Source organism: Lactuca virosa, chromosome 8 (assembly GCF_052849685.1).
Source record: "Lactuca virosa cultivar CGN04683 chromosome 8, Lactuca_virosa_CGN04683_v6, whole genome shotgun sequence".
Taxonomy (NCBI): domain Eukaryota; kingdom Viridiplantae; phylum Streptophyta; class Magnoliopsida; order Asterales; family Asteraceae; genus Lactuca; species Lactuca virosa.
Window position 1 is genome coordinate 156,733,357 of NC_136433.1, and position 13,752 is coordinate 156,747,108.

Genomic DNA, 13,752 nt, shown 5'->3' on the forward strand with positions numbered 1-13,752 from the left:
CTAGTTCGAGATTCAAGTATGAGGATAACTGTTTGCTTGCTTCGAGGTGAGTCTTCTCACTATACTTTACCTAGAGTGGTACTTATGTGTGACCGAAGGGTCTTATGTGCTTACATTGAGTATTATGTTATCCTGCCTTATGTTTTATGTTGTGCATTATGTCTTTGTGATTTATGTTATGCGGAGCTTTACAGACCGGACCAGAGGGTCCAACGAGCCATGAGACCGGAAGGTCCTCACTGAGACCGGACCAGAGGGTCCAACGAGCCGTGGGACTGGAGGGTCCCACTGAGACACATTGACCGGAGGGTCTTTCAGAACTGTAGCCTCGAGTGGCTAATTATTTTGTGTGTGGTATTTTGGGGAACTCACTAAGCTTCGTGCTTACCGTGTTTTGTGTTATGTGTTTCAGGTTTTCTCAGGATCACGGGAAGGCACCGGCTTGATTGTACACACCAGTGAAAGAGTTATGTTTTGAGGATCCTGGATTTGAATCAAATACTTTTGGAGTTGCGATTTGTAAATTAAATAAATGGGATTTTCGTGAAATGTGTTATGAGAATTATGCGATTTTTAACGAAAATTTTATTTGAAATTTTACGGTGTTAGAGGATCACAGGAAACAGATGGAACTTGAAGAATCCCGAAAAGTTGGGCTTGCTCCTGCAGAAGTTGATGAAGATGGAAAAGAAATTAATCCATATATTCCTCAGTATATGTCATGTGCTCCTTGGTATCTCAATGCAGAGAGACATGTACGCGTTTTTCCATTTTCTTTTTCTTGCATTCTCATTAATCATGTCACCATATAAATAAAAGTAAAACCATCTTTTTTGTGCCCTAAAGAGTTTAAAAGATCAAAGGAAATGGAAGTCAGATCCCAATTACACAAAGTCATGGTATGGCAAAGGAGCAATAGTATACCAAGCTGATAAGTACAAAATGGGTGCATGCGAAAAGTAAGCAAAATTTATTTTGCTTTTCTAGTTTTTATAACTTGATTGCTAAATTTGTTAATTGTTTTAAGCCGTGGAGCTATAACACACATAACCAAGAAATGCATGGACAGGCCACGTAAGCTAGGGGAAAATGGACAAGTAAAAACATAGCACCTAATGAGAAAATAGAGACTTTTGAGATTGATTATGATGGAAAAAGAGACAGGTGGAATGGGTATGATGCATCATCTTATGCTCATGTGATTGAACGATATGAAGCTCGTGATGAAGCTAGAAAGAAATTCTTGAAAGATCAACAACTTAAGAAGTTAGAGGAAAAGGATAACACTCAAAATGTGGAAGAAGCTGTTAGTGATGATGAAAATAATGAAGAAACTTTGGTCTTGGAGGCCCTCTCACAGATTCAAACACTGACATTATTGCATTAAAGAATTACATGGATGCTCAGTATTATGGTGAGATTGGTATTGGAACTCCCTCTCAAAAGTTCATTGTCATCTTTGATACTGGAAGTTCTAATCTATGGGTGCCTTCTTCAAAGTGCTACTTCTCAGTGAGTTTTGACTTTTCTTATTCAATATTTATCTCAATCTATAGCTTCAATCACGTGCTTATAATTCTTGATATGGATACAGGTTGCTTGCCTTTTTCACTCAAAGTACAAGGCGAGCCATTCAAGCACCTACAAGAAAAATGGTGTAGTCTCTTTTGATTTTTTCTCGATGACATTTTTGTAATTAACAGTATTTTCTTCATATGTCAATTAGGGACATCTGCTGCTATTCAATATGGAACTGGAGCTATCTCTGGTATCTTTAGCCAATACTTTGTCCAACTTGGTGATCTTGTTGTTAAAGAACAGGTAAGAATTAAGAAATTTTGGTTTTTGATTCACTTAACTACTATTTTCTCATTATACTTTTTATTTTAATCTTTTTTTTTTTCAGGATTTTATAGAGGCAACAAAAGAACCTGGCATCACTTTCTTAGCAACCAAGTTTGATGGTATTCTTGGCCTTGGATTTCAAGAAATCTCTGTTGGAAATGTTGTTCCTGTGTGGTAGTTTTCTTGCCCTGTTTCTTATTGACTTAATTAATACATAACTTAATCAAGACATATATAAAGCAATGTTTCTTTGAGTTATTTCTAACAGAGGTGGTTTATATGTTAGTGTCATTTCTAAATAAAGGGTAAAATGGTCATTTACTCAGATTCAGATTGTTAATTAAGATATTTGCATACCCTTTTAGGTACAACATGGTAAATCAAGGTCTTGTTCCAAAACCCGTATTTTCTTGTGTTTGGTGGGGTCGATCCTAATCATTTTAAGGGCAAACACACATATGTACCTGTGACTCAAAAGGGTTATTGGCAGGTAACTATCTTATTATAACATATATATATATATATATATATATATATATATATATATATATATATATATATATATATATATATGTATAAATCTTTATCTAAATTTCATTTTTCTTTTTTGTTTTTAGTTTGATATGGGCGATGTCCTTATTGGAGATACAACTACTGGTAATCTTAGGATATTCTTGTTTATTCATCTGAAATTAAGAATTATAAAAAAATGTAGATTTTTTTTATTTACCAATGTTTTTCAATTTCAGGATTTTGCAGTGATGGTTGTGCAGCAATTGCGGATTCTGGAACCTCTTTGTTGGCAGGTCCAACGGTATGTTTTAAAAATTAATGTTTTATAAATGAGAATTATAAAAAAAAAATGAGAAGTTCTATGTTGTGAGTAATAACCTTTATTGATTTATCTTTATTTATTTATTTTTTTTTTATAAATGTTTTCTCAAAAATTAATATTATTATATGTTGTTGAATTGCAGGGGGATAACCAGAATAGAGTAAGTGGACAAGCATTGGAGTTCAAGCAACTGAACATACATGCATGAGAAGCATTTGAGAAGGGCAATGATGTCCATATGCAAGCTGCTCCTTCACAAGCTGAATTGTTGTATAAGAATTATAAAGTGAACAAAGAGAAGTTGAAATCTCAAGTGAAGGAGCAGCTTGACGAGGCTCTTCCAAGAGATATTTTATTGGGCCAAAGTGAAAAAGAAGTTGAATATGATCGTGTTGGAAGAATCATCAAAGGCCAGGTATTTTTATATTTTATATTTTCATTAAATTACAAATTTTGGTATGAATATAACTAAAAAACTGTTATTTTATTGTAAAGTTATTTGGGTTTTAATACTATGCTCAATGAAATTCTTTTTAGGGTTAATCTCATAAAAGGCCTTATATTTTGTGTTTTTTTCCGGATCAAACCTCAAATTTATTATTTGCCTTATATTACCTTGTTCATTCCATTCCTTTGTCCATTTCATTCCATCTAAGCAATGACCCTTAGAACATACATCTTATTAGGTGTATTTGTAACTCAAATTTTAGTTGATAAAGGCGGTTGCATGCAATCAGAGAAGGGCCCATGGCAAGACAAATTTGATGCTTATGTTTAAGAGATTACAAATTTGATGTTTATGTTTATGTGTATTTGCTTTTTGGTTGGAATCAGAATTTAATTCCATTCCAGTCCCGCATTTGGTTTCAAATGAGTAGACACTAATCTCTTTTTCATCAACAGAAAAGCATTGCTTCCAACAAAGACCCTGAATCTAGCAAAAAGCATGAAGACATCAAGCAACCAAGTCTCCTTCCATTGCAGGAAAAACTAAGTGGAAATTGGTTCTCTTCTCCCAATTCCATGGGATTGAACGGGAATTGAAATCCAATTCCATTTTGATCCTTCTTTTGGACGCAAGATATCAAACAATGGAGAAGGTGTATGTGGAAATGCAAAATATGAGAGGAAATTTAGAATTATGGTACATTATACTTTGAAATCAAATATCAATCAATGTTAAACTTTGATATTTGATGTTTATGGATGTTTTGGTAAACTTTGATGGTTAGATTCTTTTTGTATTTTAATGTTAAAGTTTGGTTTTGGATTGCATAATCATTGGATGTTTTTGGTATTTAAATGTTAATATTTGTTTTGGGATTATATAATTATTTGATTTTTTGGTATTATTTTGTTTTAGATTCAAAACAAACAAAACTATGATATTATGTATTTGCAAGGGAATAGCTACGGAAAGAAAAAAAAATGACATCTTAATTTTGCGAGAGATCAACTACGGAAAGAAAAAAAAATCACATCTAAAGTTTGAGAGGGATTAGCGACGGATTAAAAAAAACAGATATAGAGGTTTGCAAGGGATAAGCGACGGAATGTTGTTATTAGGTTTTGTCGCCAATGTCCTAAATAACAGTATTAAGTGCTATTTTGCTATGGATATTTTGTCGCTAAGGTCGTCGCAAGAGAAAACTAATCAGTCGCTAAATCCATCGCTAAGTTATTAGCCACCCTTTAATTCGCTATGGAGTATGTTTGTGGTTGATCCGTCGCAAATGATATTTAGCGACGGATTGCGACGAATTGGTCCGTCTCTAAAACTCATGTTTCTAGAAGTGTGTATATATATATATATATATATATATATATATATATATATATATATATATATATATATATATATATATATATATATATATATATATATATATATATATAGAGAGAGAGAGAGAGAGAGAGCTAGGTTCAAATGTTGATTGACATCTATTGTGCAGACGTGTGGACAATGCTATTATGTGAGAATGACAAAGAAAATATGTTGTTTGATAATGTGAATACGTTCAATCTTACATAATTATGGTTGTTATCACATATTCTCACTAATTAAATCGTCTATAAGGTTATTATAGACTTTTTTATTATTATTCTCAATGTTGTTAGAATGTTTATTGAGTCGTATTCTGTAAGAATGAAAATAAGTGAAAAATGATGCGTGAGAACAAAAATGAATAAGAATTAGTGAGCCATAACTTTGATTAAAAAGTATTGGGTTTGACATTTAATTAAGTGACTTTAGAATTTTAATTCGATTTTAGGCTTTGATTAAGAAGTATTCATTCTAACATTATTACATTCTAATAGAATTTCATTCTCACTCATTCTCATTGTAATACCTTTTACAATGTTTCAGAATTTTAGGGTTCAATAGCAGCATTCTTTAAAAATTGCAAGGTTTATCTTACAAAAACAACAACATTCAAGGAGAAATCTGGCAGAATGCATTCTTAAATTTTAAATAGTTTTGTACCGTCAAGAATTGCATATTTCATTTTCTTAAGAATGGTTGATATCATTCACAGAATGAATGAATTTAATTTTATTCTTTAAGAATATATTTGTATTTTTCATGTTTGTATTCATTTTTTTTCATCCATTGGTTCATAATAGTCCTTACTACCACACAATACATGTCATTCACATTATAACCTAACCTTATATATATATATATATATATATATATATATATATATATATATATATATATATATATATATATATATATACCTTGAAAATTTGGATGTTACATAATTGTTAGGCTACACGGTGTGGTTCGGTAGAAAGCTCGGCAAAACTAATGTGGCTTCGGCGAACACTGCACCGTAACCATGGCAAAGACAATTCGGCACTATGTGCGTGTTCGGCACGGAGCGTTTGAGAGCTTCTAGCTTCTAGCGTTTGATAAAACGCTCCGTTTTGAACAGAAAGTCTCGTTCGGCACTACAAGCTTCTAGCGTTTAGTTTAAACAAAACGCTCAAAATCCAAATGCTACTTCATGTAGCGTTTAACAAAACGCTACAAGCTATGAGCTACCCGCTACCAGCTAATTTTGCCGAACACGCCCTATAACTCGACATATATCTCGGATATAACTCGACATATATCTCGGATGAGAGAGAAATAGTTTTGAATTGGAAATTTCAATATTGGTCCTTGAGAATTCTCTTTTGCTACACTTTTTACCCCAAACTTAAAATAGAAAATACTCTATTTACCCTTTAACTTTAAAAAAATTGACATTTTAATTTATTCCCTTTCATTCCATGTCTAATACCCTTTATTAATTCAAATAAATCCCTTCTATTAAAGTTAACTATTATTATATCTAAAAAATATAAGTTAATTTTATAATACTCTTTAGTTTTAAAATAATTTGTTTAAATTAATTATTTTTAATATAATTAATTTACACAATTTTTTTTTAAAAAAAGAATAGCAAGCATGGCAACCCATGCCTTCTAAATGACAAATTTTTGTAGTAACATGACAAATCTTATGTGGCGCCTAGGTGGACTGTGACAAGTGTGACACCATTCCCACCAGCCTTAGCAACCAAAGATCTGTCTATACTAGTTCCAACATCTACTTTATGGTGAACAATATGGCCTATTCCCATCCCTCTAATCCATAACATCTTCTCCCTTTCAAATCAATGCCATATCAGTCATTGGTCAAACATTTTTTTTATTCTGGTCAACCATAACAATATGTATGAATACTAAAGCTAGATCGTACAATACATGATGCAGTAAGATGAGGATGGAACGGGATACGTATCCTACACATGATGAAAAACCTTGGTACCGAGTCACTGGAAGGGTGTTTCCGGTAGTACCGAGTGAAAACTTGCTCCTGTCTTGCGCCTTCATTTGGGTAATTACACGATCCCGCGGCCATAAAATGTAACAAAACTTTGTTTTAGAGAGTGTTTATGCAACAAATGAAACATGTGGAGGAAAATTATAACTTTTAACATACAATAAGGAGTATTTTTGTTCTCAAGGAACCATAGGTTTGAAGACATTGAAAGATTATACATTCTTATAATGGAAATTCAAAATGATTGTTTCAAAATATAAAAAAGATAACCAAAATTTTGATTCCATCCCCACCTTAAACAAAATGGAGACATGAAATATTATACATTGTTTTAATTATAATACTTTATACGAAACGAGGACATTAAATCTTTAGATTTATACTGAAAAATGGTTAGACATGAATATACGACTGAACTTTTCTTGATGATATTGACTACGGAGTAACATAGATGTATCATAGTGATATTAGTATTAATGTAGATATTGTTAGGAGTGAAATGCGGTTATTATTGTTTATATTGTATTTATATCAATATTACATAACAATGGAATGATAAAATAATTTGAGTGATTAATCAATTTTCAAATAGATTAAGTTGTCTAAATGGAACAATTAGAAGATGGTTACTATTTAGATTATTTATCCCCACTTACAATCATGATTAACTAATTTTCCTAGTTAATTGAAAAAAAAAATATTATTATCATAATAATGGAATGCAACCGAAACTTGAACAAAATACTAGAGGAACTTGAAACAAATTACTAAAAACTTTTCCACTTAGATTGTGTCGATTTGTTAAGACACATGATGAATAAACGATTGAATCGTGTTCAAATCCTGATATTATTCGGTCTTTGTAACCATAAAGATTTATCTAAATTGATTCATGGGCATGAGTTCACAACAAAGATTAGTCGGCATGCAAAACTTGTTCTTGTTCTGAAAACCATCGTTAGCAAGGTTTTATTTCAAAAAAAAAAAGTGATATTTAAGGAAAGGGTTCCGTATGGTATTTTTAAGGAAAGGGTTCCGTATGGTATTTACGAGATTCACTACCATTAATAACCTGACCTCCTTTTGAAAGTCTATTAGCAATAATGTTAAGCAGAATAAAAAGAAGGAAAGTAAACGGGGAAGCATAAAATGAACATATGAATAAATAAAATTGGTGTTTTTGAAAGAAATGATAAATATAAAGATATAATTTCGGAATAGTAACCTTTTTGGGCCATATTTTTGTAGAGTAAATTTTGGCACATAGTTTTCAAATCTCCCAAAATTTAATATCTAGAAACCAGTACAAAAGCCAAAACTTGGAGGGAAAGGGATAAGATTATTTTCAACAAAAATCTCATGGATGACACACACTCTAGAATGATCGATATCAAAATATTCACTTTTACAGATGGACGGTTACGATTTCCCCATGTCACACTTATCAGCACCTCCTCAGTTATAAAATCTGCAGAATCTGTTCTCCATTCTACTCATCTTCTTCGTTAGCACTCACCGATAGAGAAAAACCCCAAAATCATGTCTAAGAAAGCGATGGAAGTTGTAAAGGGCATAGATCTACAAAGGTACATGGGCAGATGGTATGAAATAGCTTCATTCCCATCGAGGTTTCAGCCCAAAGATGGGATCAACACAAGGGCTACATACACATTGAAAGACGATGGCACTGTTAATGTTCTAAACGAGACTTGGAGTGGTGGCAAGAGAGGATTCATTGAAGGAACTGCTTATAAAGCTGATCCCAAAAGCGATGAAGCGAAATTGAAGGTGAAATTCTACGTTCCACCATTTTTGCCCATCATACCTGTTACGGGTGATTACTGGGTGTTGTATCTTGATGATGATTATCAGTATGCTCTGATAGGTCAGCCTTCCAGGAGTTATCTCTGGGTACGTTTCCATTTCCATTTCCATTTCCTGTTGTTTTTTGTTTCCAATTTCATTTAGTGGAGATTCTGTTGAAATTCAATACCATTTGCAGTCATTTGGTTTTGGGAATTTGAGATTTGTAATCTGAAAACTGTGGTTTGGGTATGTGTAGATACTATGCAGGCAAACTCATCTTGACGATGAGATATACAACCAGCTTGTTCAGAAGGCGACGGAAGAAGGGTATGATGTGAGCAAACTGAAGAAGACAACACAGACAGAACCACCGCCGGAATCTGAAGATGCACCGGCGGACACCAAAGGGATTTGGTGGTTTAAATCATTATTTGGCAAATAGACCTTGAAAACAAGAACACTCTTAATAAATGAACGTATATTGATATTGAATTCAGTTGAAGTGTGGAAGAATGTAGTGGTTATGTAGTTGTACATATTGCCTACCTGTGTGTGGTACAACTTCTTTCTAGTTCATATGGTAATGATTAATGAAAATGTTGTTGGTGTTTGAATGTTTGATCGCAATTTGGAGGTTGAAATTATGTTTCTGGGTTTTTGCATTTTGGAGATTGAAATTACGTTTATGGGTTTTTGCGGTGGGTCTGGTGGCATGTGGGTGGGTTGCTTGTATGGAAACGGGATTAGGACATGTCTGTGAAAACGATGACACAAGAAACCAAATCAATTAACTTTTATCTTGAATAGACGAGTAAACTGGTTTTGCTGGTTTTATGAAGCTATGAAGCTGTGTGCACGCTTATTGACCCTAACGCCTTGTTCCGTAGTTTCTGAGTTTAACAAAAGAAAGAAAGTAGTTCCCGAGTTTAACAAAAGAAAGATTTGCTGGTTTTATGAAGCTGTGTGCACGCTTATTGACCCTAACGCTTTGGTATGTAGTTCCCGAGTTTAACAAAGAAAGAAAGTTAGAGAGAAAATCCCGAGTTTCGTTTAACAAAAGAAAGAAAGTTGGAGAGAAAATCCCGAGTTTAACAAAAGAAAGATTTGCTGGTTTTATGAAGCTGTGTGCACGCTTATTGACCCTCACGCCTTGTTCTGCAGTTCCCGAGTTTAACAAAAGAAAAAAAGTTAGAGAGAAAATCCCGAGTTTAACAAAAGAAAAAAAGTTAGAGAGAAAATCCCGAGTTTAACAAAAGAAAGAAAGTCGTTTAACAAAAGAAAGAAAGTTAGAGAGAAAATGTCAAGTTTAACAAAAGAAAGAAAGTTGGAGAGAAAAAAAAGGAAAGTAAAAAAGAGAGAAAGAAAGTAAAGAGAAAAAAAAGAAAATAAAAAAAGAGAAAAGAAAGAAAAACAATTGTTAAAAAGTTAGAGAAAAAAAGGAAAGAAAAAAAAGAGAAAGGAAACAAAATTTCCCTTTATATTTTCGAGTTGGAGAGAAGTGAAAGGAAAATTAATTATTTTGTTCTTTCTTTTCAAATTCAAGAAATTCTTTCAAATCGGAAGGAAAGTTAATAGGGAAAGTGATCATTTTATTTCTCTCCACTTTCTTTTTTTAATGAAACTGAGGGATATCAATTTCTTTTATTTTCTTCTCATTTCCACCTATTTTTTTTCCTTTCTCTCGTTAAGTTGAACTCTGAAACGAGGTGTAAGGCTAATGGGTGTGGACTCAGCTATGAACCCAGTGACTTCGGCAAACATCAGGCTGAGGCCTCGTCATGCCGAGCTTGGCTCGACAACTCGACGATGGTTCACCGATGAGAGAGATTTTTTTTTTCCTTTTAACTCATTTATTAGTTAAACCTCTTTTTCAAAAATTGTCTTCTTTCCAAAAAAATCAAATTTCAAAAATATAACTGTTTTTTTTTTTCAAAATTTCAAATTTTAAACCCTCAATTTTCAATTATAAATACCTTCATCTTTATTCTCCCTTCAACCCATTCAAATCTCTTTAATTCTATTTTTTTAACTTTCATATTTTTTCATCCCTTTTTACACCTCATCACTAAAAATGACTCTTGTTTGGTCGACTGAAGAAAAGACTTTACTCGATCGTTCATTGATTGATGTAGCAGAAGATCCACACCACAATGATTACACTTTGACTACTTTTTGGAGTAGAGTCGTCGTCATATACAACCGCCAAGCCTTTCAACCTCAAAGAAAAGATCTACTCTACGCCAAATGGAAAAACGCACATGCACTCGCAACCCAGTTTACCATTGTGTTTCGCAGGGTGATGCATGATACCGGAAAAGGTGAAAACGAAAATACTTTGCTAGAGAATGTTCTAGACGCTTACCTTGTTGAAACTGACAAAGATTTCAAGCTTGTTGAGTTTTGGAAAATTGTGAGGTAGAGCCCCAAATGACGTCAAATCTGAAGTCTGTCTTCTAATTTTTAGTGGGTTGTATGTTTGAATTTCTAGTGTGTCGTTTCTTAATTTCTAGTGGTCTTTTGATATTTTTAATTTCTATGGTTTTTTTTTTTTTTTTTTTTTTTTTTTTTTTTTTTTTTGAATTTCTATGTTTTTTTTTTATGTTTATGTTTTTTTTAATGGAATTTAAGTTTTTTTAAAAAAATAATATGTTTGCAATATTTATTTTCTAAATTAATTAAAGAAAATATATATTTAGCATGGTAAGTGTGGCAACCCATGCCATGCAAATAACAAGTTTTGGCTAAAATGTGGCAAAAATGACGTGGCGTCTACGTGGACTGTGACAAGTGTGGCACCACACCCACTAGCCTAATCCGTTGAATAGGTACGATTAAGGCTGTCAAGATCGAAATTTTACTAAGATCGTTTTATATGTTGTAAGATTGGATCGGGATCGTAAGATCCTATCAAAATGAACTCATATTCAAATTTGATGGTAATGTATTGGATGTGCAGTATATATTATTATTTGATGTCGATATGAATTCAACTTTAACTTTTTAAATATGAACCATAAGTTTTGTTGGTGCAAATCGTAGAAATTTGTAAAAATTAGGAATAAAACATCTCAATTGCAAAATGAAACAAGATCATTATGATCTATAATTAAAGGCTTACCGAATACCATGAGTGTAAAATGTCTAAATTGTGATGAATTGATGATCTATGAATCTTTTTGCAACTTGTGATGCTCCATTTTTTACTATTTAATAAACTAGAGAGGTGGTATTTTGATCGTATTAAAATTTTAAGATCATAGTCGGGATCCTAAGATCCTACTATAGATCTTGCTTCATATAGATCCTAGTGAGATCGGGGTCGTTTTTGGCCTGTAGGATCTTAAAATTGTAAGATCAAGATCGGGAACACTATTGATTAAACGAGAATGAAATAGATAATTATATTTATATTAGTTATTTTTTGCTCGATCAAAAAATTAGATTTTTTATTTTATTTTGAACGGTGGAATTTTATAAAGGCAAAGTTAGCAAGATGCTAGAAGATTACATAATACAATTCAGATATGTAGGAGAGTAACACCAATCTAAAGAATTACAATTCAATCTATGATTTTAACCATTCGAAAGAGATGATTTGTATATCATCCGTCGTCTTCATCATAAACCCACAAACATGCTTGAACATCAAATCATTACATGTCTTCCAAATCGACCAAAATAAGTATTGATCAAAGACCAACATAATTTTCTATCCTTCTTGCTCAGATTTAAGTTATCCATACCAACCATAAGCTCTGATGATCCGTTCCTTGACAGGAAAGAAAACAAATAGCCCCCACAAAAGAACAATAAAAAAGAGATAATCAACACTTTCAACAACATCACTACGTACAAAGGTCAGATATCATATGCACCCCCCCCCCCCCCCCGAACAACAAGATTTAAAGAAACGTGAATCCTATCCAGGAAGAGTCTCCAAGCAAAGCAATTGACTTTAATCGGTACCCAAATCATCCAATTAAACATATAAGAAAAAACATTCGCCTTGACATCCGCAATTAACAATCTCAATGATCGAACAGAGAAATTCCTAGAGAAATTGCCCTTCCAAACCATATGTCTTTAGCTTCCGACTTAACAATATAACTGAAACCCGTTATATTGTTATATTCTTTGTTTTTATGGACGGTTCTGTTGGAAAATTTAGTATAAATATTTATATTTTTACTAACTTTGGACATATATAAATATATACATATGTTGTATATATAACCAACTCTAAGTGGGTTTGTGTTCTCCTCCACGAGGACTTCGAAACGATATATTATATGTCCAAAATGGAGTATATGTGAATGAGATATCGATACTCAAAGAAGGGTATTTGAGAATAAGTTTAGCAAAAAGGGATGAATGTGGGAATGAGTCCCATATTGGTAGAAAGACCAAACTCAACAAGGTTTATAAGCTTGAATGCATGAAAGACTTACAAGCTTGTGTCTATGGTTTTACTATAATTCTTATCCGCGCGCAGGGGGGGTGCAAATCTTGGATTTTGTAGACCAAAAACACCGAACTTGTGCATGGGCGCGACCTACGGACACGAATGCAGCTCCGAAAACTCGGGCAAGCGCTACCCTCGTTTTTGCTAAACTTGACAGTTTTGGTCCCTATTTTGAATTTTGTAACGGATGCATTAATTATGTAATTAATGAAATTTATTGGCATTGAGCGTACACGATTCAAGTATAAAAGGAGACATTACCATCTCATTCAACACACAAATGAAAATACTCTTCTTTCTCCTCCTTCTCTGTACTCCTGCTTCCGGCGACTCTTTCAGGCAACTGAAATATCCGGCAGTACACCACTGTTAAGGTTGCTGTACCCTGGGAACAGACGGGGGAATCTGTTTAAGGGAATCGAGTCCAACTCGATCCTCAGCCACCACGTTTGCTACTAATCTTTTTCTTTCAGGAAACTTTCAAGAGGAAAAACGAAGTCCTTACACTAACAGTCTTAAACACAATTCTATTTTGTTCTAAAACTTTCGTTTTCTTTTCTGTTCTTTTATTATAAATTGATTTTGTATCGATTTTTTCTGTAATCTATTTAACTGTGGTTACGACTCTTTCAGAATGTTTGGAACTCCTGTTGCTACTGGAACTCCTACTGCTGGTGCTACCCCTCCTGTGAACCCAAATGCACCGGTTCCAAACATCATGGCTAATCATGCTGAGAGACCTGAAAAATTTTCTGGCCTCAACTTCAAGAGGTGGCAACAGAAAATGCTATTCTACTTGACCACCTTGAACCTCGATCGGTTCCTAACAGAAATTGCTCCTGTAATTGGTGAGGGGCAAGCTGATGCTCAATCTGTGAATGCAGTGGATGCATGGAAGCATTCAGAATTTCTGTGCCGCAACTATGTGTTGAATGGGCTAACTGATGCACTTTACAATGTTTATTGTAA

General features: G+C 33.3%; 1 protein-coding gene and 1 pseudogene across 1 annotated transcript; both read left to right on the forward strand.

Moving 5' to 3' along the window:
* The first annotated feature begins 626 nt into the window (after positions 1-626).
* Positions 627-2,993, forward strand: LOC145130992 (cyprosin-like; annotated as a pseudogene).
* A 4,997-nt stretch (positions 2,994-7,990) lies between these two features.
* Positions 7,991-8,935, forward strand: LOC145132127 (temperature-induced lipocalin-1-like). The gene is made up of 2 exons (XM_079066790.1): positions 7,991-8,426; positions 8,578-8,935. Exons 1-2 carry the CDS (start codon positions 8,055-8,057, stop codon positions 8,761-8,763), a joined length of 558 nt encoding a protein of 185 aa, XP_078922916.1. The 5' UTR covers positions 7,991-8,054; the 3' UTR covers positions 8,764-8,935.
* Positions 8,936-13,752: the final 4,817 nt, after the last annotated feature.